A 26,359-nucleotide genomic window follows, 5' to 3' on the forward strand; every position below is an offset into this window, starting at 1 on the left:
CTTCATCTGCCTCAAAAGAGGAAATAGAACAACTGTAATGTATAATCTCAAAACCATATTGGGGATTTCAAGCACAATAAACCTAAAAATACTAGGGTTAGTGTTTGGAAAAATCTTGCTCAGCTGTTACTTGACACTTTGTGTTTGTAACCTTATGTTTTTACTTGCTTCATTATTTTCACATGCCTTCAGAACTGTGACACACTCAAAAGAAGACTTTAAAGATGTTTTACAACTAGTTTTGATATTAATTATCAGATTTTAATTGTGTGTGTTTTAGATTTGAAGGCCATATAGAGATCTGTCCTCCTGGCATGAGCAATTCAAAATATTCAGTCAATAAAAGTGTTTTAGAAGCCATAAAAGCACGACTTTCATCCTTCCATGAACTCCTACTTGAACCTCCAAAAGTAAGTGAAACCTTGTGTTACCAAATTAATTGAGACAAGACTGTCACAGTGTGACTGTGTTTCAGGCAGGCGATAATAACAAAACAAGCTCAGTTTGACAAATTTTGGGCAAGTGCCCAGGCTTCTTTCTAGCCTCTTGAAAGCTTTGATGTTCATTATTCTTGTCCCTGAGCCAATGTGTTCTGCTAATTGATACGCTTTTCCAGTTTAAACTTTAATTGGCAGAATAGCCTTGAAGCAATTACTTTTTTTTCAGAAAGCAATGAAAAGAGATTTGCCATATATGCTTAAGGTGGGTCCTGCTTTCTGCTTGGAAATCTGATCTGAATAAGAAATACGGACTATGGATGCAGTAGTTGTTGGGAATGTTGGCATTGCCCAGATGAGGCCTGCAGAATTCCCCTAGACTCGCCCACAACTTGAGTAGACTAGCTCTGCAGCACATACCCTGCACTCTAAGCATGTTAAATTCTTTAGGCTTTTTAACTGATTCAGGCAACTTACCTATGTCATGCTGTTGCAGAAGATAAATACAGGATGTATAAATAGGGGGTTTACATATGCTCCATTGTCACTGCAGAATTTCAGCTAAAGCACAGCACCCTAAACTGTGTTACATAGTCCCTAAGGGGAAAGGACTTGTGTGCCAAAGTCAAAATAAAGACCAGAGTTGTATGAAGTACCCCATGGGGGGGGGAGGGGGGGATCAAAGTAGTAGTATTTTAGCGTAAAGAAGATGAGACCTCAAAGTTTCCAAATGCTGAAGAGGTAATAAGGAAACTGTCTTGTCTTTATTGCAACAACCTGGCAAGGTACAGGTCTATATTAAAATAAAAGCAAGGTCACATTAGATACTTGAGCAACATATTCAGTGACTTCACTAGATGACTTATTCAAAAGCTAAGTATGTCCAACTGTCAGAAAATATGCATTTTGAGCATCCTTAGATTTTTGTCATGTGTAAGGAATGGCATAAACAAACTAGCAGGATGTCAGTTTCTTTTTCTGGTGCAGAGATGGCACTGGTAAGGCAAAAAATAACATCCAGCGATAGTGGTCTTGTCAAAATGTGTTTGTACCTTAAGATAGGAGGGTATTTTCATTATGAATTTCCCTGCCCATTGCATATTTTCTACAAGATTTTTACGTCTTAGAGTAGCTAATACCAGTTTTTCTTATTGGCTGTTTATGTGACATAGTTCTTGTTTAACTGGCTATCATGAGAACAAGAAACCAGAGGAGCTTGTTGCTTACTGAAGTTGTTTTTAAGTTAGCTTGGTTTGTTGAGTTCTTACAATATTTCATTACAATATTCATAGACTGTCCACCTAGCTGTTTTGTGAATATTGTAGCAATGGAGACTGTAGCTGGATTGACTAATGAGAAGCATTTCCTAGGAATTATCTCCTAATTCCTTTCAGGATTGGGTAGAATGCATCTACTTTGAGATCCTCTCTGTAGTTAACAATAAATTTTTGCAATGTTGTCGGTTTCATGTCTGTTTTTACAGTTTTGTGTGGCTAATTTTAGTTAAAATAAGCTGTAGTGTTCAGAATAAAAAAATGGGGGTTTGCAGGGTGAAGACAAGATTTAAGGACTAATTGTATATATATTTTTAGCACTACTCTGTCATTGTGCATAGTAATGATGAGCTGGTATTTTAATGGATTTTATGTATGTACAATTTTCTTTACAGAAAAGTGTCATGAAGACAACCTGGGGTGTGTTGGATCCACCTGTGGGAAACACGCGTTTAAATGTGATTAGATTAATATCTAGCCTTCTACAGATGAATACAAGCAGTGTGAATCAGGAGCTTATAGAGCTTAACAGCATAGGAGTAATACTGGTAAGAACTTTATGCTGCCTTTATTTTTACGTATTGTTATTAAGATCTAATTTTTTATGTCACTGCAGATAATTTAGTAGCTTAATTTTTCAGACTGTTGTAGCTTTTTTTTCGCCATTTAACAACCCTTCATAGTGGATTTTACTGTTAATGTTGACTTCAAACAGGTGAATTTTCCTCTGACCACTTGAATTGTTCTTATCCTCTACACCTTCATAAGTAAACTGGTTTTCTTAGCAGGCTTGTTTTTTCACTTTTTATGTTCTCAAGTTTTCAGCCATGTTCAAGGCTTCCCCTGCTTGTTTTCATTCTTTTCCTAAGTTGTTCCCTCAAAACATTTTTTCCTCTCAGTAATACACATCACATCAAATGATATCTCAGGGTTGTTCTGTAAAGGGACAGATATTCTTTGTGGCTTGTATGCTTTCAGTCCTCTAAAACCAGTATGTTGCACAGCAAACTTTCAGTCAGTTAGCTCACTGTTTTTGCAGATGTGGAGTGTGTACTCTAAGTATTTACTGCCTTGTACTTCAGCTGTAGCAGGACATATTCTTTGTATATAGGTTGACAAAAAAATGCAGATGTTGGTAATTGGATTAAAAAAAAACCAACAAAACAACCCAGCAAAAAATGCTGGAACTTACACTGTAACTTCTGAATACAAAATGTAAACTTCTAAGCAGGCTGTTGCAAACTTAGTGTAAGGATTTTCTTTGCCCCAAATGGTTTTACCCTAAAATCACTTTTTGCTCCAACTAATTAATACAACTACATTTGTAATGTTTTCATTGGAATTCCTCTGCATAACTTGGGTTTGCAACCCGGTGCTAAGTTCGCCATAACCTATTTCCTGGGTGTGTTGTCTGTGGGAATGACATGTTGTGAATACCTACATGTTCTTATAAGGAGGTTATTTCGTAAACCAAATTCAGTGAGGTTTGAACCTGCTTTTCTATTGCAGGTTTTATATAAAGAAAGAAAAATAATTATAGCCATATAAACTTCTTGGTGCTTCATGCTATTTGCTGCAACACCAGTGCATTACTGTGCACACTTGACTGTTAGGAAAAGTAAGTGTTTAGCTCTAGTAGCACATGGAAGGATGTCCTTAGTTTAGGACTGAAGGTAACTTGGAGGGATTTGAAATCTTTAGCTGTGTTTTGAATGAGACTTAAATTTTTTTAATACTGTTCCAATCACTGCCATGTATTAATTTCATTTTACGAGTGACAGCAGTCATTTGAGTTTTGCAGTCAGTCTAAAATGGGACACAGAGCTTGAAAAAATCTTTAAGAGGGAAAATATGGAGAACTAGGAATACAACTAAATTAACACTGTTTTATCTCAACTTCAGTATTTGTCTGTCTTGTGTAATGCATTTAATAATCTTAAACTGCATCTAGATTATCTGAGGTAGCCTTCTATAATAGTAGAATTAAATTAGTAGATGATGGGTTCAAAACAGGTAGATATAATTTTGTAAGGAATGTCACTGAAGTTGGGAGCACATTATAAACAGTATTGTAGATGTTAGAAGGTTAAGTGAACTCAAAGAGGAGTCTCAAGGCCTGCTCAGGGCATTCATTGTACTCTTGACTTGCAGTGACTCCAGGCTGCAGCTAGAAGCAGTGTAAGTAGGGAACATCATTCCTCCATTCATTCTCTGAACATGAATTATTGGTTACCACAGTTTAAAATTCAGTTAGAGTTTTTGTTCTGATCCAGTATTCTAGTCCTTATGTTCAGATTATCGCAAGCACAATAATTAACTTTTTTGTAGGTTACAAGGTTTCTCTCGCACGATAATAACTATTGTAAAACTTACAGAATTTGTTCCAGTGTAATAATACAGATGAATTGCTGGGGCAAGACTATTGGTTGTGTTTAATGACAAGACCTTGGTTTGTGTAAACCTTGTTGAATTTGTTTTTTCAGGACATGTTCTTTAAGTACACATGGAATAACTTTCTGCATACACAAGTAGAAATTTGTATTGCATTGATTCTTGCAAATCCTCTTGAAAGCACGGAAAATGGCACAATTACAGATCAGGATTCCACTGGGGACAATCTCTTGCTGAAGCATGTAAGTTCTGGGTTTTGGGGAGTCTTTTGAATTTTTCTGTCTCCCAGCTGTGGTAGCAGTTACTCTTACATAAAACATATCCTGATCTTACTTTATTTATAGAATGAACAGGAATATTTCTGTTTTTCTTTACTATGTCCATTTAGGGTGTTAAAACATGAAAGTGCCATAGAGTAGACTTGCTGCCTTGAAGCAGGCATGAGTGCAGACCTGCAAATACTTACTTTCCTTGAAGGAGGAGTTCCTCTTACTTTAAGAGTAAAAATTGCTATTTCAGTACCTTTATGCTACCACAACTCAGCAGCTGCAAAGAGAAGTCAAAATAATGTAGGTTTAACTTTTAGATTTCTGGTTGATGACTGCTGCTTCTGAACTTTTAAAACACTTTGAAATTATTTATCCTGAGCCTGAAATTAGTTGTCTTGCAAGGCTTCAGTATTTGTTAAAAACAACCGTAAAATGCATTATAGTGTTTCACTTTACTGCTGCTAAGCATTCTTTGTTCTCAATTTTTTTGATAGCTCTTCCTTAAGTGCCAATTAATAGAACGAATACTTGAAGCATGGGAGATGAATGAGAAGAAACAGTGAGTAACTAGTTTTCTTATTACCTGCAATTGTCCACATAAGACTTGAATTGTGAAATGTATGTGTGACTAATTCATAGCTGCGCTGGCAGTGTTCTTAAAACACTGTTAAATGTTAATATTTAAATTAAAGCTCTCTCATACTATATTTTGATAGCATAGTAATGCTTTTTCCCATGACCATTGAAGAATATGCTAGTTAGTCATTCTTGTCATATATATTATTATGATATTGAAAAACTTTAAAGTCTACTTATGTATATTAAATTACAAGAACACACCATAAGTTCTAAGAGGACAGGAAATCACAGAATCATAAAATACTTAGGGTAGGAAAGGACTTTAAGATCATCTAGTTCCAACCCCCTCATACCATGGGCAGGGACACCTCCCATTAAACTGTGCCACCCAAGGCTCTGTCCAGCCTGGCGTTGAACACCGCCAGGGATGGAGCATTCACAACTTCTTCTTTGGACAACCTATGCCAGTGCCTCACCACCCTTACAGCAAAGAACTTCTTATATCTAGTCTGAATCTCCCATTTAAGTTTTAACCTGTTACCTCTTGTCCTGTCACTACAGTCCCTAATGAAGAGTCTGTGACCAGCATCCTTATAGGCCACTTGCAGATACTGGAAGGCTGCTATGAGGTCTCCACGCAGCCTTCTCTTCTCCAGGCTGAACAGCCCCAACTTTCTCAGCATTATCTTCATACGGGAGGTGCTGCAGCCAGGATCACCTCCTTCGATCTGCTGGTCATGCTCCTCTTGATGCAGCCCATGATAGGGTTGGCTTTCTGGGGTGCAAGTGCACACTGAAGCCAGCTCATGTTCATTTTCTCATCAACCAGCACCCCCAAGTCCTTCTCTGCAGGGCTGCTCTGAATCTCTTCTCTGCCCAATCTGTAGCTGTGCCTGGGATTGCTCTGACCCAGGTGTAGGACCTTGCACTTGCCATGGTTAAACTTCATGAGGTTGGCATCAGCCCACTTCACAAGTGTGTCAAGGTTCCCTCTAAATGGCATTCCTTCCCTCCAGTGTATCAACTGAACCACACAGCTTGGTGTCATTGGCAAACTTGCTGAGGGCGCACTCGATCCCACTCTCCATGTCACCGACAAAGATGTTGAACAAGACAGGTCCTAACACCAACCCCTGAGGGACACCGCTCGTTACTGGTCTCCAGATGGACACAGAGCCATTGACCACAGCTCTTTGTGTGCGGCCATCCAGCCAGTTCTTTATCCACCGAGTGGTCCATCCATCAAATTGATATTTCTCCAATTTAGAGACAAGGATGTTGTGTGGGACAGTGTCAGACACTTTGCACAAGCCCAGGTAGATAACATCATCTGCTCTACCCCTGTCCATCAGTTCTGTAGCCTCATCATAGAAGGCTGCCAAATTGGTCAGGCAGGATTTCCCCTTAGTGAAGCCATGCTGGCTGTCACCAAGCACCTTGTTGTTTTTCATGTGCCTTAGCATGCCTTCCAGGAGAATCTGCTCCAAGATTTTGCCAGGTACAGAGGTGAGACTGACTGGGCTGTAATTCCCTGGGTCATCCATTTTCCCCTTCTTGAAAATGGGTGTTATATTTCCCTTTTTCCAGTTGTTGAGAACTTCAACTGGCTGCCATGATTTTTCAAATATGATGGCCAGTGGCTTAGCATGTTCATTTGCCAGCTCCTTCAGGACCTGCGGATGGATTTCATCAGGTCCCGTGGACTTGTGCACATTCAGGTTCTTAAGATGGTCTCGAACCAGTTCCTCTCCTACAGTGGGCCCAAAGTCTTCATTCTCACAGTCCCTGCGCCTGCCTTCCAAGACTTGGATGGTGTGATCAGAGCATTTGCCAGTGAAGACCGAGGCAAAGAAGTCATTCAGAACCTCAGCCTTCTTCAAATCCAGGGTAGCCAGTTTTCCTGATAGCTTCCAGAGGAGGCCCACTTTGTCCCTAGTCTATCTTTTATTTGCTACGTACCCATAGAATCCCTTCCTGTAATCTTTCACATCCCTAGCCATATATAATTCTAACTGGGCCTTAGTTTTCCTAACCTGGTCCCTAGCTTCTCGGACAGAAAAAAGCCAACCGTGTCCTGGGCTGCACCAAGAGGAGCATGAACAAGAGGTTGAAGGAGTTGATCCTGCCCCTTTACTCTGCTCTCGTGAGACCTCACTTGGAGTATTGTGTGCAGTTCTGGTGTCCTCAACATAAAAAGGACATGGAACTGTTGGAACAAGTCCAGAGGAGGGCCACGAGAATGATCAGGGGACTGGAACACCTCCCGTATGAAGATAGGCTGAGAAAGTTGGGGCTGTTCAGCAGGGAGAAGAGAAGGCTGCGTGGAGACCTCATAACAGCCTTCCAGTTATCTGAAGGGGACCTACAAGAATGTTGGAGAGGGGCTCTTCACTAGGGACTGTAGTGATAGGACGAGGAGTAATGGGTTCAAACTTAAACAGGGGAAGTTTAGATTGGATATAAGGAAGAAGTTCTTTACTGTGAGGGTGGTGAGGCACTGGAATGCGTTACCCAGTGAAGCTGTGAATGCTTCATCCCTGGTGGTGTTCAAAGCTAGGTTGGACGATGCCTTGGGTGGCATAGTTTAGTGTGAGGTGTCCCTGCCCATGGCAGGGGGTTTGAAACTAGATGATGTTAAGGTCCTTTCCAACCCTAATTAATCTATGATTCTAGATCGTAAAAACTGGTAATTCCTGTGTCTACAAAGCAGTTCAGTTACAAAAAAATATGCAGACTGCTTTGTAATTGTACCTTTGGTATGTTACTTAAATGTCCTTCCTAAAAAAGCAGTAACCTAAACAAATTCAGTTGGTTGTACCTTTCCAGCTCTGTATGCTAAATGAAATGTTAAAATCTGCAATGTTAGAGTGTATTTAGGATGTAAGAATTTTTTCTTATCATCAACTTAAAGCTCTGAGAGAGTGTTTGGTGCACTGGGGTTTAGAAAAATACTCTCAGCAACAGATACTTCCTAATAAATAAGTCTTCCAGACTGGCTTAGTGTAGTCAAGCCAATTGGTATCTTTAATTCCTGAGCCTTTTGGGAACCTTTGGTTTTACAATGCAACCCCTCTGTTTAAGAACCCCTGCTGTGTTTGTCATGGGTAACTTCTTGACTCTGCTATAGTGTTGCATAATGAAATACAGTGGTGTAGTTGCTCAGAATGTGGGCAGTTGAATTCCTTTTGTCTCTTGCAGGGCTGAAGGAGGAAGACGGTATGGCTATATGGGTCATCTGACACGAATAGCAAACTGCATTGTGCACAGTACAGATAAGGGGCCAAACAGTACACAAGTTCAGCAGCTCATTAAAGGTAATGTTAATGGCCTTACATTTGTCTTTATGGCTTTCATTATAAAATTTTGAGGAAATGAATCAAATGTAAATTAAAGGCAGCTATCAGGTAAAAGAAGGAAACTTTCTTGACGCATTCAATTTAAAACAAGACGTCCTTAAACAAACAGCCTTCCAGTACCTAAAGGAGGCCTACAAGAAAGCTGGAGGAGATTTTTACAAAGGACTGTAGTGACAGCACAAGGGGGAATGGCTTTAAACTGACAGAGAGGAGATTTAAATTAGGTATTAGGAAGAAGTTCTTCCCTGTGAGGGTGGTGATGCGCTGGCACAGGTTGCCAAGAGAAGCTGTGGCTGCTCCATCCCTGGCAGTGCTCAAGGCCAGGTTGGATGGGGCTCGGTGCAACCTGGTTTAGTGGAAGGTGTCCCTGCCTGTGGCAGGGGGTTGGAACTGGATTTGTTTCCAACTTCTGTTTCCAAGGTGGCTTCCAACTCAAACCTTTCTGTGGCTTTGTGATGATTCTGTGACCCTTAAATATATGCTTAAATGCAATGAAAAGCTGACCTACTTTATTTAGACTTAACTGGATGGAATAATCCTTAAGGATTTAAGAGGATTCTGGTATAGCAGAAGAGAAAATTAAAGTCATGCTCCATTGTCAGTAGTATCAAATTGAGGATGTCTCACTGTTTCCTACGCTAGAGCTTCCAGAGGAGGTCAGAGAGCGATGGGAGACATTCTGCACAAACTCCTTAGGAGAAACTAACAAGAGGAATACAGTGGACCTGGTAAGTAAGTGTGGGTAAGGTATCAAAATTGCTGCTGTTTACTTGGGACCAGTTTCTTTTTGTCAGCAGCACAACCTAGTTACCTATGTACTTGTGTCAACAAACACATCCATTTGCTGAGCTGATAATTCTTTATTTTACTTTTCAACACTGTATCATTAATATTTTGTATGGGAATCTTGTAGGTAGCTCAGTTTGTATAACTTATCCCAGACCAAGAAGGAAGTTTTCTATACAGCTTCAACTGAGTGACCTGGAAAGCTTCTGTCTGCTTGAAGAGCGCAAACTGAAACTGCAGGAGCTGGTATTAAATTGCTTTATCGACAGTGTGTAGATGAGCCTATGTAGATTTAATGGGAAAATGCTACCTGTATCCCATTGCATGTGTCACTGACCTTGCTTAAGGAACTTTGCATACTTCTGTTGTGCATCTGTCACATTTCTGTGCACAGCAGTAGTGATTCCACTTTTAGGAAGAAGCTAAAGTGAAGTGTAAGTATGAAGAAGTTTTGTGTTCTCACGTTAAAGCTACAGTTTAAGTGCTTGGAGACTTTAATAAGCAGAGGCTGGTTCCAGCGTCAGCAGACAAGTTAGTGAGTATACCTGACTTCTCCAGGAGTGGAGTTCTTTGCACGAGGCTTCTTCAACTTGTGCTGGTGCTGTATTTGGTCTGTAATACTAATAGTCTGTTAAATTTGGTAATTCAGCACAATATAGCAACTGGAACATAATGCTGCCATGGTGTGTGGCAGTAGAAGCAATAGGAAATTAATCTGAAACTCTGCAACTTGTGGACAGGACCAAGATAGTACAGCTGGCATTCACAGCCTCATGGCAAAAATACTAAGAAGTTCATAGGGCTCATAGAATAATGTTACTTTCCTCTTGTTATAAGCTACTTCTTCATCAAGGCTAAGAGTCAAATCATCTGAAGAGGCAGAATTTTAAGCTGATATATAGTTAAAAACATTATAATTAGATCTTTAGATGTGTAATCATTTACTTGGACATAGTTGATGTAACAACAGTAAAACCTCATTTGCAACATATCTCCAAACTCCACAATATTCAGTTGGAATAGGAACACAAAGCATTAAAATAAATTCTTGTAGCTAAAATGCCACCTGGAAAATACTGTGTCTTTTGAATTTCTGAACTTCTAGGCTTAGTCTCTTCTTGTGTGATCACTTCTCATGAGCCTTGGATTAGCATTTAGCTCAAAGATAAGCAGTAATGTATAGTGCAGTGTGATGCAGAAGATACTAAAAGACAGATCTTGTAGAAAGCTGAGCCTGTGGTCTTACTGAATCATATTTAAGTTACGATTACTGTGTGGGTACATCTGGAAGCCCAGCCCCGCAGTATTTCTTCCCAGAGGTACTGTCCCATGTATCCACGCTTAGGTTTCCATAGATACATACTCTCCACCTATAAATTGGACAGTTAGGTACATCTGGGTGTTTGAGCTCTTAAAGTTGAAGAAAGTATCCTGGGCTAAAACAATAGGTTATTAGAACTAGTATTTGTACCTGATCTAAATTGTCAATTCATAATGTCTCCAGAGTAAGATCTTAAGCACACCTTTCCTAATTTTCTGTAGATTAGCCTTAAAATTTTTGTTGTGTAGATGAGTAGACTTACTTGATTCAGAATTTTCTCGTCCTAAGCAAGCTGTTGAGCAGAATCTAGTCATGGGTGATACAAATAGTTAAGCACATAGTTCCTGACCTGGGTGGCAGAACTGTGGTCTACTGTTACATGTGATCTTCTTCAGTCAACTTACTGGATTTACGAAGCTCAGATGATCTTGTCTGTATACTTACTCCTACGTTGTGTAGCTTATTTTAAAGATATGTAAATAAGTTAGGTGTGTGAAGGCTATGGAGATAACTAGTCTCATGAATGCTTTCAATGCTTCAGCCACTTAGTGCTCAACAAAGATTGCTCTTTTACTGTAATGGAAGAAGGTATGTGGTCCTAGGGCCCCTTCCATAATGAACTGCTGCTATAGCTGTGAGACTAGTACTTTTTAGGCTTTTTTGTCTTTCAAACAAGTTGTTAGTCCATTTTATAAAACAACAGTAACTGGAGACTTAGAAGTGAGCATGTAACAGAACTATCTCAGTTACCTCGTAATGGACTTTACAGGAAGGTTTGGGGGGGTTTGTTGTTTCTTTTCCACTGCTAATTGGCATTCTGGTAGAAGGTTTGACCACTTCAGAGAAGTTTTCTAACCAATAAAAGGTTCTGCTACAATGGCCAGCAGGACCACGGAAATGATCATCTGCCTGTGAGCGCTGGGGTGGCCACACATCAAATCCTGTGTTCATTCTGGGTCCCTTGCTACAAGAGAGATACTGAGTTGCTGGAGCAGGTCCAAAGAAGGGCAACAGAGCTAGTGAAGGCTCTGGAGTGCAGGTCTGATGAGGAGCAGCTGAGGGAACTGAGGTGTTTAGTCTGGAGAAGAGAAGGCTCAGGGGCGACCATATCACCCTGTATATTCCAGGGACTGTTTTATGCAGTGTAGCAGTTGGAAAACTAAAAATAACTGTTTCTTCTTTTGGTACAAAAATGAAGATTCAGCCAGATAGTATGGGTACACTTGAGTGGCTGTCATATTTTGTGCAAATAACTCAATTCCTTTGCATAGGTTACTACCTGCCACATTCATTCTTCCAGTGATGATGAAATTGACTTTAAAGAAACAGGCTTTTCACAGGATTCTTCTTTGCAGCAGGTGAGTTGAATTCTTTTAACAGCATTAAGTTGCTCTTTGTAAAAATAAATAAGAGGGTTTTTTTTAAAAAAAGGCAGTGGAACTTGTATTTCTGTCACAAGCAAATATAAATAGAGAAGGCTTTATTTTAAACTTAGATGTGTATGCACACAACTGTGATCCAGAGAGGTATGGTTTTTAACACATCTCTATCTTGGTGTTCCTTCCAGTTGTTAAGTCTTTGGATCGTGCTGTGGATGCAGATCTCTGCTCATTGTGCCTAAGAACACATTTTATATGCCAGTTGTCTGGCAAAGTTAAATGTCATTTCTATAGTAACTTTAGTTTTTACTAGATATAGAAGTTTGAAATGGTGGCTTCTGATTGTGTTTTCTGGCAGGTTTGAATTGCTGTGAAAGCAAATCTGGCTTTCAGTTTGCTTTTGCTATAGGTTGTATGTAGCAGCTTGAGTGTTTCTAACTTTTGGTACCTGGTGAGTGTACGTAGCTGTATCTTCCTGAACTAAATTTCCAGTGAACTTGATCACTTATATTTTAATGCAGTATTTGCTCTTGTCAACTCATTTCAAGGATAGTTATTTATCATTTGGCACTATGAAAAAGAGAAGAATGCCTAGGGAATTGTCCCATCAACCAGACTTGCATCCATCTTGAAGTTTTAATGCTTTCAAGCTGACTAATGGATAACTACACCATGTTTAATATGATGTTAGAGTATTTTTGCAGTGAGTGATTACGGAGAACCTGGGTGCCAGTTTGATGAAGAATGACAGCATTTCTGTAATAGTGCTGTCCTACTTGTAACACGCATCTCTTCCAACTGTTTCACTGTTGGTGAAAGTGGGAACCACATGGCACATGACTGCCAATAGATATACCAAACATATTATTAATCAAATCCTTCAGCACTCACAGCTGTGCAGTAAATACCTAGTCTAAGACTGGCTTTGGAACTGTATGCATCTTATGGTTTGATAGTTAGTAGATGCTTGTCAAAACTTGAGTTGTGGGTGGTGGCTGAAGTTTTAAGAATCTGATGCATTTTTATCTGATTCAGTGATTTATTTTTATTTGTACATGTAAGGTGCACCTGACTACAAACTTGGTAAGTTGGGTGGTATCTGTAGCAGCTCCAGTGAGAAAGTAAAATCCTCAAATCCTCTCTGTTTTTCCTGCATCCCCCTAATGTCTGCTGTGCCTGGGCATTTCCTGCAGTTCCAGATAGTTAATCTGGAGAAATGCAGACGGTGAAGTACTCTCTCTTTCAAATTTGTCACCACTTTTTTTTAGTCTTCCCCCGACCCATCTTGCCCCACTCTGTGAAATATACTTTCTAAAGTGACCTTCTGAAGAAAGCATGATACTAACCAAGATAAGTCACTGATGGGAAATGCATTGAAATTACTTAGAGCATCCTCCAGCTGTACAAATTCATTCATGAAGTTGTCTCTGGCTTCAGCTAGGATATGTTATTCTAGACCAGTAGCTACAGGAGGACATAGGAGCTAGATTTTTCAAAATTCAAGTGGACCCATTAGGAATTGGATAAGGGGAGAAAATACTGAGGAACTTGTTCATCTTTGCTTTATTTTTGTCAAATTTAACTTCTGCCTGTGCAGAATTACATTTGCTATGACTTCTTTCTTTTCCAACCCATGTTTGATACTGTTGTCTTCTAATGAAGACCCTCTGTTCCAGAAAGGAAGGTTTTTTTTGTTTTTTTTTTCCTTTCCCTTTTATTCAGAGACACCTTTTCTAAATAACACTTCAAAACCGACATTGAAAATGTTCTGTCACATTGTTCTGGGTTGTAAGGTTTCTTGTGCCAGCAGCATTTAATGTGCTGTATTGCTGTGGCTCTGGAAACTTCTACTCCAGGAAAGCATTGCTCCTCTGTTCTCCACTAGTTCAATATCACTTTTTGTCTCTTAAGCATACTGAAAAGACATGAGAGGGAGATTTGAGATTAGGATGGTACTGCTTAGGGTCTGAGATATGCTAAAAGTTCAGAACTGCGTTTCATGTACTTACTGTATACAATTTTGACATAGCAGTAAGCTTTCACATTAATTTTGTAACTAACTGATGTAATAAAATTGATGTATTTAATTTTATTTATCCTGGTGAATGGTGTTTTTAATAGTTGCACCTTTTGTAAAACAGAGCAAGCCTGTTTAACTTACATGGTTTTTTTCTTCCCGTGGAGGTAATTATCACTAATGTCTTTCAGTCACATGCACTTTTTAATATCTGTAATAGTGAATATACTCTACAGGAAAGGAGAGTTCAAACTAGTGGAAAGCAGAGGAATTATAGGTAAGGCAGTTGGTAATTGATTGTCTACCTGTGTAATGCTGATAAACTAATTGTGTTTACAAACTATCAAGGCCTGATCAGAAGTAACTGTCAGATTTTTTAAATTTAGGATCAAAATGAAAAGAGTTCTTGCTTTGGCCTTGGCTTAGCTGTACCACTTATGAGGGCTATTCAAGACCTACTTCCAGCCCTGATCATCCTTCTATAGCTCTCCTTATTTGTCCAGTTTTCATAGTGCCTTAATCCAGACTTTTGAGCTTTACCACCTTCTTCAGGGGTTTCAGCTATATACTCTATCCGTTTAGTTCCCTGGGCAAGAAACCGGGACAGTTGGCAATTATTTTTCTTGGGATATCTTGGCACTGGCTGACTTTACCCGTGGAAATAACGCTACTAGAAGTCCTTAGAGAATGTGTGATCATTTTCCCAAGGCTATTGTTAATAAGGGACAAAAACTATGGATAGGAGAACATGCCCATGTGCACCTTAATGGGTATATACCCATCGGCTGGCAGATGACAATGGCATCTTTATTAAATATAAAAAGGCACAGTTGAGTCAGTGACACTGCATTGAGATGTAAAATATTCAGTAGTTTCCTTCTTCTAGATACTGAATAGACGTTGCTGGTGTGCGTGGCTGAGACTGATGTTTCTAGTGATAACTACATGATAAATATGCAGCTGTGGTGTAGTATCTATATAGGATGTAATTTTCTAATCCTTGCCATTTATAAATCCATGTTATCTTGAACAAAGATAGCTTTTTTTATCTAGTGTATTGTGTTTCACTGGTTTTGAGGTGCATTTGGAAATACGCTGATTAACAGGAGGTCAGGCTAGAGATTTAACTTTCTTACTGAGAGCTGCAATTACCTTTCAAGGCAGTAGATGTAACTAGGTGTGTAGTCAGTGTTACCAGTTAAAATTCAGAGGTTAAGACAAATCATTTTCCTGTCCTTTGTTACGATTAGAGAGACTTTTATTTCTTTGGAGCAAAATGGGCAAGTAGGATTTAGAGTATTGTTAGAATCATTATATCACTGTCGTTGGTCCTGGGGTTGCCAGGCCTTTTCTGATTATCAGATGCAACAAATGACGTCCAATTTTATTGACCAGTTTGGCTTCAACGATGAGAAGTTTGCTGATCAAGATGACATCGGCAAGTGAGTATAATGTTATACTGGCTTTGACTGTAGTCTTGGGAGTTTCCTTTCTTAGTGTGTTTTTGGCTGTATTTTTGCTGAGGATAAATACAAGCCTTTACTGATGCGAGGCAGTTGTCGATCGGTCCTGTCTTTTTGTATCATCTGTGTGCATTGATAGAAGCCTCCCTGAACAGTTTACAGAGGAAAGCAACAGCTTATCTTCCATTTATAATGTCCTGGGTTTGCCTACATGAGAATACAGCATTTGTGAATAAATAGCTAAAATATAAAAATGTATCTTTTGTAAGGTCTGCCAGTGCAATGCCGTTGCATTGTTGGGGCATTTTCACTTTCTCTGTGCCTCAGAAGTGATTTTATCCTCCCCATTCCCCCTCTGCTGAATATATGTACCAAAAAAGATAAATAGCTCTACTTTTTAAGTTTTCCTGGAAAAGGTGACAGGAACAACGCGTCTGTGAGTGTATTTTTCTGTAGGGGAGAGTTAAGGAAGGGCATATAAATCTACTGTTGTTTTCAGGGTCAAGACAGTTGAGACTTATTTCTACAAATAGAGTAAGTGATGAAGAACTGAGAAGAATACTGGTCAGGTAGAAAGAAAATAAAACCATCACCAAAACAAAACCCAACCCAACCAACATAAAAATGCCCCTCCTAAATAAACTGATGCCATAAGGGGAACGGGAAAGAATGGGAGCTCTTCCTGAAAATAGAGCCGATACTGATTCTTGTAAGAATTCGTGTCTTAGGGTACAAGAACATACAGAAAAGGGTAAAAAGCATTGCTTCAAGATAGTTTTAGGAGGGTAAAATACTAGAAAGTGTCTCAGTGCTCTTCTGTGAAACATGCTTAGTAAGTGATGGTTCACTGAAGCTTACATGTGCCATCTAAGAAGCATTGCTGCCTTTTTATACCACATAATCTTCTGAGATTAAGATACGATGGGAGAGGAAGCAGCTGAAGATACTCTTTAAATTTGATAGAAGCAGCTGGATTTTGACAAGGATAGGAGTTGGAATTTCTTTAAGATCGTGCCCTTGGTACTGTGTAGCCTTGCTTCCCCTAGAAAATTAGTTTGCCTAATGCAGGTCTTTGACTAAGACATTTTTTTTAATCGCTGCAGTGAAACTGCTTGATAACTTAATACATGAGGATGCGTAAAACCTAGTATTTAGTGTTTGGTTTGGAAAATAAACTCCAGTGACTGGTTACAAAAAAAATACCATTTTTTTCTTTAGGAAACAGAAGTTGATATTACATTTTCCACTTTCTCTCTTCCTGTTGAGAAGGTCCTTGTATAGAGCTAGAAGGTACAAGAACTGTAACACAGATCTTTGCAGGGTTTTGAGCTGTATCATGGTAGAATGTAGTCAGATTAGGCACTCTTTGATACCTCTTTTTTTTCTCTGTATGTAACAGTATAGTATTTGAGATTTGTGTGTATTACTTCAGTTATGCTTGTTTAGGCTTGTTGAATTTTCACAGCTAACTATATAGGGTAGAGACAACATTGTCTTGTATTTTTGTTTAACATATTTCACACTTGAGTGCCAGGCCTCCTCAACGTGGAATTTGACTGTGTTAATTTTAGAAATTACATTGTCTTTAATCTTACTTTTTTAGATTATTGGCAAATGAGAAACATAAGAGAAATTAAATGTCTTCATGTCATAATGCAACATCTTGTTTTATTGTATACATCTGCTATTTTTTTGTAGTGTTTCTTTTGATCGGGTCTCAGACATCAACTTTACCCTCAATACAAATGAAAGTGTAAGTATGTGTTCTTGTACTCTCAGAAGAACTACTCTTAAACTTCAGTGCAGCCTCCATGTTTTGGCAGTGGTTGTTATATGTACTCTTTTGTGTAATATTTGGAACATAACTACCCTACCTTGTTTCTGTGTCTTGAGACTTTCTAATTGGAAGACACTGTTTTGATTCTTTGAGATCATTATTCAACAAAATTGCTTCTAATTTGTATGGCCAGGTTCAAGAACAGGCTTCGATCTTATTTGTGCATGTTGCACACTTACAGATGGAAGCTATTTCAGTCTTCCAGTGGGACTGTGGTTCCAGGAAAGTAAGGACAGAGACTTCCACTCTAGATACTACTTGTCAGTTGAGCTTCAGTGAACCCCCCTACGGAAAATAAAGCTGGAGTACTTGGTGGTCTGGTTATCTGAAAAGCATTTCAGTGTCATTCTTGTATGCTGTTCTTAAACATGATGGAAACTCCTAGCTGTTCTTTGATAGCCCACTCAACTTGTTAGTATCCGAGTAAAACAAGCACCACTGAATATTTTCTTGACAAGCTTTAGGTCGTTAAGACATTCTGTCTTTCTGCTGCTTTTACAGAAATGGTTTGGGCTTGGTTTTGGGGGTTTTCTTTGTTTTGTTGTGGGTTGGTTTTTTTTTTTTTTTTTTGTTACCACCCCCACTGGTTTAAGATTCTTTTCAGAACAGGCATGTAGTGTGAAAAGTGTTTACACTTTTTATAAGTAGAATGATTAATCATAAATACGGATTTTTTACTTTTGACGTATTTAGGGCAATATAGCCTTGTTTGAGGCATGCTGTAAGGAGCGGATACAGCAGTTTGATGATGGTGGCTCTGATGAAGAAGACATTTGGGAAGAAAAACATATTGCATTTACACCAGAGTCCCAGAGGCGTTCCAGGTGAGAAGTGTTTCTCTCGTCTCAACACTACAGTGAGACATCAGTACTCAGCAGGTCTTTTGGTTCAAGCTGACTTTTAGCACAGGCTGTTCAGCACAACTAGCTTATCTTCATTCTGTGGAGAAATGAGTAGAGTGATTGCTCTACTGTCAGTCTTCCAGCCATAATCTGCAGAATGTGACAACAGCTGCCCTGCCTAGCCGGCACTTCCTGTACTTCAACTTTTGTTAGTTTTGTTGGGGTGGTGGGTTTTTTTTTTTCCTAGTGCTTTTAGATCTCCTCAGCTATTCCTTCTGCTCAGCAGTCTTCCAGTATGTAAAGGGGGCCTTCAAGAAAGCTGGAGAAAGACTTTTTACAGGGGTGTGTAGTGACAGGACAAGGGTGAATGGCTTCAAACTGACAAAGGGGAGATTTAGATTAGATGTTAGGAAGAAGCTCTTCCATGGCTCTTCCATGGTGAGGCACTGGCAAAGGTTGCCCAGAGAAGCTGTGGCTCCCCCATCCCTGGCAGTGTTTAAAGCCGGGTTTGACAGGGCTTGAAGCAACCTGGTCTAGTGGAAGGTGTTCCTGCTTATGGCAGGGGGCTAGAACTAAATAGGCTTTAAGGTCCCTTGCAACCCAAACCATTGTATGATTCTTGCCTTGGGCAAGACCAGTCCAGCTCTGTACCTCCGCAGAGCTTGCTGACAACTCTTAAGTACTGGAGTGGTTGTGGACAAACCCGCATAGGAAACTGCAGTGAGGGGAAGGAGCATCTGGTCCCCAAAACTCTCAGGGCTCTGCAGCCTCCCATAATATCTACTGAACTTTGTCCCACAGTAGTCTTGTTTTTTCTGACCTTATGGCTTTAGTCAGAAACCTGCTCTCTTTTTCCCTTGCAACCTTTGAAATGCATGTTGCAAATACTTTCTGTACAAAATCAGTTGTTTTGTCTGATGGTATTGTGGCTATTTACTGTGATGTGTTTCAGGAACATCCTTACCTTGTCGCATTACCATGCTTTTTTGTGTGGTGCTCACCAGTAAAGAGAGGGATGCCCGTAGTGTTTAAAGCTTGTATGTAGTTAGAAAGGATGGACTGGAATACAGTTGGGAGATACTTAGATTTACTAGATTTATTGTTAGATACTTTGCAGTAAGTCAAGTTATATCTTATTAGATATAATTTGAACAAAGTTTTGTGTTTCAGTGCTTCAGTTTAGTGTGAAGAAACAAAATAGACCAACAATTTCTGTAAACATATCCGATTCCTTACTTTCCTTTTTTGTTCCCTTTTCCGTGTCAGGAATAGAACCAGTTTTTGTATTAAACGTGGGGGGAAATGAGACAGCGTCTTCACATGATCAAGTGAAAATCCTTTAGTCCTGTTTTTTTTTTTGAGAGAGAAATGAGGGGAATATTAGCATCTAACAAATTATACCTCTGTTAATCTATCAGAAATTATAGCTGCTGTAATTCTTTTTAGCCTCAAACTCTCCAGTATTTTGTTGTGGCTAGGGTCTAATACTAAATACAGAATATAAACTATGTCTTTGTATGTTAAGTTCGGGCAGCACTGACAGTGAGGAAAGTACAGATTCTGAAGAAGAGGATGGAACAAAACAAGACTTGTTTGAATCACACACCAATACAGAGGACAAAATGGAAGTAGACTTAAGTGAACGTACGTAGTTTTTTTTCCCAGCTGCTTTGGGTTATAAAAGTGTTAGCAGTCTTACTTTGTAGTAGTTTCCTCATTTACCATTTTTATTCTATCTGAATAAAGTGTTAGTGGTGGACTTGGTAGTTTTGGGTAACGACTGCTCTTCAACGTGAAGGTCTTTTACAGCCTAGTTGATTGTATGATTCTGTGAAAGTAGTCTTACCCACTGTAAAGAGTGCTTGCAACAGAGCATGCAAATGTTGTGAAGTTTGAATTCCTTACACATCTTGAGTCAAGTTACTTAGTCTCTCTAAAACGCATGTTTCTACTCTTAAAGAGGGGGGGAAAAAGGAGGAAGAATTGGAAAGGGAAGGATGAAATGTAATCATTTATACATCTTGAATGCCTGCAAAAACTAATAGGTTAATTGTCAAAACCTTGTGATTTTTACTGGAAGCCTTTCAGACCAACTTTTCATCTAACAGTGCTCTCTGAAAGACTTCCTACATAAAGCCAAGTGAATTTGTATTGGTTTGGTTTCATATGTGAATGAAAGATGTGAGTCAGTAGATTCTTATGTGGAAACTTAACTGATGTAACTGGTTTTAAAGTTTCCATGTTAAAGTTTCAGTAGACTAAACTGGCATTAGTTAAACTGGCAACATCAGTAGGTAAAAACCCTGTGTTTATCTAGACTGTAAGGAATTGAATTAAACTAAAATAGAAGGAAAAGTTAAGGGTTTTCTTTTCTTTTGTCAGATTGGTGTCGTTGGCATCTGTGTGTCAAACAAGTTTTGATCCATGTGGGTCTCCTCCCATATCTGTCTGGGCTGGAATTTCTAATTGCTAGTCAGAGCTTCCTTTACAGCCTGGTTTTTTGTATGTAAGTGTTAACAAAAATGTTTCCCTTGGGTAGGTGAAGTATTTTTGAATTGACCTATCCTAAATTAGATACTGTTAAGTTACTCCAAAATTTAAAATTCAAATAAGTATTTTAGGTTGTAAAAAGCCTTAAACTTTTCTGAAACTTAGCAGTGGTGTTAGTGCATGAGAAATTATTTTAGAGACTGTCCATGTCTAAGTTGACATGCTAATTGTCTGTGTTTAGGAAAATGTGCATAGGAAACAAAAAAAGGGTTGAAAGCTCTTAAGATTTTGGGTTTTTTTTATTGTTAAAGATACCTGTTTTGAAAAATGATAAGAAAAGTTACTAGGTTAAAGACTGAAGTGTGATTATGCTTCTGATCTAGTACGGTTTATTGGTTTTGTTCTTCAGAGAAGCTATATCGGGTTTTAGCAGAACACTCCAAGTTACTGTTTTTAAAATTCTGCTTTACTAGCAGAATTTCCCTACTTTTAACAGTATAAAGAGGATTCTTCTGCATGTGCTTTAAAGTCTAGTTATGAATTTTGCTGCTCTTTTTGGAATGTACATTTAGAGAATCAGTGAGTTGGGCGCATATGCGTTCATGTCCTTTATTTAAATTTCTTCCTAACAAACTTGTTGGTTTTTCAGCACCAAACTGGTCAGCTAATTTTGATGTACCCATGGAGACAGCCCATGGTGCCAGTCTGGATTCTGTTGGGTCTGATGTGTGGAGTACCGAAGAACCTATGCCAACAAAAGAAACTGGTTGGGTTTCCTTTTCCGAGTTTGCATCCTCTTTGAGGTAAGAATGTTAGTGATTCAGGGCAAGCTTGATGTCCTTGGGGTGTCCATCTCCACCCAAGACTGTGTTGACAGTGTTCTGGTAGAATACAAGGTGTGTAGTGTCCAAAGGGCCCCCTGTCTGTAGGATGGACAAATGCTAATATGTCATTATTTTAGAGGGTTTTCAAAGAATATTTGGGTCTTTTAATATTGATCTCTGACCAGAATTTGGATTGATTTTTTTTTTCCTTTTTTAATTAATTTTTTAGTTTAAACTGAGCCCAGTGAAGGGTTGAATCTTGGATGTAAGGGTCATAAAATGTCTGTGATGATTCTGTTTCATGGATAAGACAAATAGGTTTAGGTTTTTGTCAGTGTTCTCTTTTATTTTAAACTTGCATGGTTGTACAGCTGTGCTACTTAGGTTAGGCAGTTCTGCACTGTTTGAGAATTCCTATGGTACACTTTGATTCTTGTTTTGAACTCCACATAAAACATAACCAAAATCTCCTGTGTAATACTTAATCATATAGATGTAGATTTTGTGTCACCACATACTAGCTGTCAAGAACTGGTTCCTTCTCAGTCAGACTCTTCCTATTATCTGGCTCTTAATTGTCTGTTTAGGCATTAAAGAGCTTAGAGATAAAATAATTATTCAACACACACACACCCCCCAGTGTAAACTAGTGTATTGTTTATTGCTTGAGGCAGATACGTTGATGACAGCATTAAGGGTTTAGAAAATAAAGTCTTGGAGTTCCCACATTAGGGACTAGAAAGACATTCTGTGAATGGTGGGAAGTGTTTCAGGTGTCCAAATCTCGTCTTTTGCGTTCCTTCAGAATGAAAAACTCATAGCTATGCTACAAAAATCACTTCTGCAGTGGACGATGAGAACTGTGTTTGACAGTCTCAGCAGAGAATCATCTTTCAAGTTGTAAAGAGTGCATTTAGAAAGTCGGTTTCATGTCATGTTGGAAACACTCCAAGGAACCAGGTCTTATTTATCAGGGACATGTCTGTTACTACTTGTAATCAAACTAAATAAAAGGTAAAATAAACCTATCAGCAAACACACTCAGTTCATGTCTGGTGGATTTTGCGTTACTGAACTTCTGTTCAGCATACCTTCCCATGACTCCTGCAAACAAACTTGCTGTTACTCAGTTTTAGTAGTTGTAGGCCTCATAAGTTTGATACAGAACTAAGAATACTGTTTTAAGAACACTTAATTCTGCTGTTTACAAGTGTTTCTAAAGTTTTTTTACTTTGTATTTGAAGCTCAAAAGATTCCTTAAGAAGTAATTCTCCTGTAGAAATGGAAACAAACACAGACCCAATTGATCCCTTGAGTGCAAATGTAACTGCTCTTGCAACACACCTAGAGAGTAAGTATGCTAAAATGCAAACAGATTGATTTTTAAGACTTATACCCAACAAGAACTTGAACTTTAAAATTTGGGTTTTCAGAGACCTCTCATTTGGCTCTGCTTCTGTTCTGACAGGTAATGAAAATGACTTGTCAAAGAATTTCCTATTTAAAATCAGAGCCAATATAACTTGTCAGACATTTAGGGTGGTCACTGTTAGTTAAAATAGTTCCCTGTTTGAAACAGGGGACAGTGTTACTTTTACCTCTAAAAAGCCTGCACCTCGAGAACAGAAAAGCATTACAAGGAAGCTGAGTGTTTTCTGTTAAAAAATCCTGACCTGTACCAGTGCTTCATTAGCTGAGCTGATGCTTGAGTGGTAGCCTTTAGTCTCCTACTGTGTGGCAGTAGGCCAGTAGTCTCTGTGTGTTAAAATTTCCTCTTCCTGCTCATCTCTTTCCAAGTTACCTTCATTATGGATGCGATAATTCTTTCTTCATCTCTGAACTGGTTAATTAGCATGTTTGGCTTTCAGCTTTTTGTATATATTATACACGTATAACAGGCAGAATGAGAAGTCCAGGGAGACTGGACTTCCCAAAGGCTTGTCTGACTCCCCAAAGACTTGAAAACTTCCTATCACATTTGTACTGTATGAGCTTGTTTAACAAATTTGACTGTACAGAAAAATAATACATCACTGTAATCCTGCTAAAGCCTTGTTCAGGCAAACCTGTTGCAGTAGCAAAAAAAAAAGTTATGGAACCTGACTTAAGCATCTGTAGGTATTTAAGCTTTCTCTCTCTATGTATATGTATATGTATGTGTAGTGGGGTTTGCAGAAAGGTGCTTTTCTCTGTAAGGAAGAATTCAAGTGTACAAAACTGCAAAAATACTGTTCTGGTTGTATTGGCTTCTGTGATTCCTCATTAGATAATGAGCCATGTACTAAGTTATTTCTGTGTTTCTAGCCCCAGGAAGTGTTGCCATGGAGGCCAGCTCAGATGGAGAGGATGATATAGAAAATGCAGACAAGGTAACTGAAACAGTAATGAATGGCAGCATGAAGGAGACACTGAGCCTTACTGTAGATGCTAAAACTGAAACAGCTGTTTTCAAAAGGTGAGAGTACCTATTTATTGTCTTCCCACCCTTGTCAAATAAGCACTGTTGATACAACACTACACATCATCAAAAAAAGCTCATTACAAGTGGTAATTCCTGAGGCTTTAACTAGAAACCTTTTTCCAAAGTAATTTTTCCAAAGTAAATTACTTTTTCCAAAGTAATTTTCCAAAGTAAATTTTCCTTTCAGGTAGTTATTATAACATAATGCTTTCCTTATCAAGCTTTTAGTGGAAGCTTATTAGAGGATGACTGGCTAACTTTTGACCCTAATGCACATTATTGTGTTCTTTTTTTTTTATATACAGTTACTCTTCTAACGTGCAGTTGATAGCATGTCAAAGCTAAGCTTTTTGAATTTTGCACAGAATTGTTTGATTTGGATTGGAACTCCATCCCTTTTTATATAGGAGGATGGAGGACAGAAGATGAAGGCAAACCATCTCAAGAGCAAACTGCTCTTGAGTAACTTGTCAGACACTGTTGGTGGTATGGATGGTCGTGTTAAATCTGTTCTGGACTAGTTAAATTTTTTTCCTGTTTAAAACAGGAGCCAGTGTTACTTCTAAAAAGCCTGCACATCATTAGCAGAAAAGCAAACACATCTGTTCTGGATCTGATGGTACATAGAATTCTAGAATAACCAGAAGAACAAACTCGTTAATTTTGGTATCTTCTGATACAAAGTGCTTGATTCAGAAATAGGTGACTTACAGTGTGGTTATATTCCTTATTGCGTGTATCAACATTTGATCCTTTCAAGGGAATAAAGCACATTTCCATCTTGTCTGCTCAGATTTTGTGACTTTAAATTTAATGATCAAGTGCTTTTTATGTAGCATTAAATGCTTATGTAGGGAAACAGAAGCTACCAAGTCTGACCTGCAAAAATAATTATGCCTGTATTAATTTGAGCTGGTGTATTCCTGCTCTTCCCCCAGTCTTGACAGATTGGAACGTACAACTAGCATTTTGACATGCAACCATCTTCTCATTATTTTAGGATAATTTCCTAGTATCTGTCCCTATTCTAGCTTTAAAGATTGAAAAGAAATTGTGTATCTTGAAAGTTAAAAAAAAAAAAAAAAGTCAGTCCATTTCAATAGAAAAAAATTCCCAGTGTTTGTCCTTTCATTGCCCTTATTTGAAATTCATTTTATTTAGTGTTATAAGTAGTATTTGTTTTGGATGGCTTTCAGTTACTCTCACTTCCGTCCTTTTGATCATCAAAGCAATAAATAACACCACCAGTCTTTAACACCTAACTTGACTTGATATTTTTTTCAGTACAGAAAAGGGAGCATTTATGGCTACACAGCCCTTAAATCAAAGGGAGTTGTTAGAGAAATGGAACCAAAGCAGTTTAGGGGAGGGTTGAGATGCGGTGCTGGCTGTGGCATGGAACTGTAGCGCCTTGCTGACTTAGTAAATTATGCACCTGCTCTGCAGTTTATCCTGTATTATGGGAGCACTTTTATATGATCTGCACTGCTATTGTGTTAGATGTATACAGCTGGATGTAGTTATCAGTGCTGTTTTTAACTTCTCCTTAACTGGTTTAGTTCACCTGCACTTTAAAGTTCTGTGACTTCTGATACTGGTGCAGAAATTAAGGTGAGGAGTCAGCATGCGGTGCCAGTTCCTGCTTGAGCTGTGGTGTAAGCACATTGATTCTTATAGTTGAAAGGATACAGAGATGCAAATGAAGGCAGTATCAGAGAATTGCCGAGGTCAGAAGGGATCTCAAAAGATAATCTGCTCCAACCTTTTGTGGAAAAGGGATCCCAGGTGAAATTATCTAGCACTCTGTCCAGTCACATCTTGAAAACCCGTAGCAATCTTGATTTGGTTGGTAAGGGGAGATTAAGGGAATGTAGGAAGCTGAAAGGTGAGGTATTAAATACAAAGGCTGTTCTACTGTGATAGAGGTATGCGGTCTCTTACTGAGTCAATGCTCAAGTGGATTTCTTCAACTTTCAAATATGCCAAAACAAAAGTGAGATAGAAAAGTAGTGTTTCTTTTGGAATAAATTTGTAAAATAATGGCAGGATTCTAGATTAAGAGATGAGTAGCAAGAGGAGGTCCTACTCTGGCCTGTGTACCTGGCAAAGTGGATGCTTCCAGACCTAAGTTTTATATAGGTTTCTGCCAATAGAAAACTGGTGGTGTTGAAGTCAATGTTGAGGGGAGGAGAAGCATCATAAGCACCCTAATGTTTGGTTGGTTGGTTGGTTGGTTTGTTTTTTGTGGAAAACTGCAAAGCCCAAGAATATGGTTTCTGAATTGAGTTCAAAATGAAGTGAAGAATGCTAGTAGAGATTATGCCGTTTTAAAAAGTAAAAGGTAGGAGATCATTTCTGATAGTGATGGTGGCAAGTGATTCATTTCAAATAAATGCAAAGAGCATTAAGGCAAATGATATGGAGAGCTCAGATGGGGAAAACTGGATATTCATGAGAGTTTGCAATGCAAAAGACTGTTTCTTGCAGGCTCTGCAGATGTAAGGAGGCACGTGATGAAAAAGGAAATTTCATTGAAATTTAAAGGATTAAATTTCATTGAAATTTAAAGCATCAGTTGAAAGGAGGAATATAAGAATAGGAAGAAAAATCAGTAGCCTTAAGATGTTCGTAAT

At 38.7% G+C, this 26,359-nt stretch overlaps 1 protein-coding gene across 14 annotated transcripts in view; it reads left to right on the plus strand.

Moving 5' to 3' along the window:
- PPP6R3 (protein phosphatase 6 regulatory subunit 3) overlaps window positions 1–26,359 on the plus strand; it is a 57,246-nt gene that overhangs the window by 25,032 nt on the left and 5,855 nt on the right. For 9 of the 14 annotated variants that reach the window (XR_009724514.1, XM_061346917.1, XM_061346957.1 and 6 more), the window contains 14 exons: window positions 281–410; window positions 2,107–2,259; window positions 4,195–4,344; window positions 4,866–4,930; window positions 8,149–8,264; window positions 8,949–9,034; window positions 11,685–11,771; window positions 15,154–15,251; window positions 16,971–17,025; window positions 17,803–17,933; window positions 19,477–19,595; window positions 21,091–21,244; window positions 22,510–22,616; window positions 23,570–23,720. Coding sequence is in view for 13 of the 14 variants with exons in the window: in XM_061346917.1 (XP_061202901.1) it covers window positions 281–410; window positions 2,107–2,259; window positions 4,195–4,344; window positions 4,866–4,930; window positions 8,149–8,264; window positions 8,949–9,034; window positions 11,685–11,771; window positions 15,154–15,251; window positions 16,971–17,025; window positions 17,803–17,933; window positions 19,477–19,595; window positions 21,091–21,244; window positions 22,510–22,616; window positions 23,570–23,720 (1,602 nt within the window). In the remaining variant the exon portion in view is untranslated. Of the gene's footprint in view, window positions 1–280; window positions 411–2,106; window positions 2,260–4,194; window positions 4,345–4,865; window positions 4,931–8,148; window positions 8,265–8,948; window positions 9,035–11,684; window positions 11,772–15,153; window positions 15,252–16,970; window positions 17,026–17,802; window positions 17,934–19,476; window positions 19,596–20,333; window positions 20,458–21,090; window positions 21,245–22,509; window positions 22,617–23,569; window positions 23,721–26,359 lie in introns of those variants that run through there. The other 5 variants (XM_061346894.1, XM_061346927.1, XM_061346938.1 and 2 more) reach the window with 3 other exon arrangements.

Source organism: Neopsephotus bourkii, unplaced genomic scaffold, assembly GCF_033783945.1.
Source record: "Neopsephotus bourkii isolate Nb327-2 ecotype Australia unplaced genomic scaffold, CSIRO-AGI_Nbou_v1 NB_42, whole genome shotgun sequence".
Lineage (NCBI taxonomy): Eukaryota > Metazoa > Chordata > Aves > Psittaciformes > Psittacidae > Neopsephotus > Neopsephotus bourkii.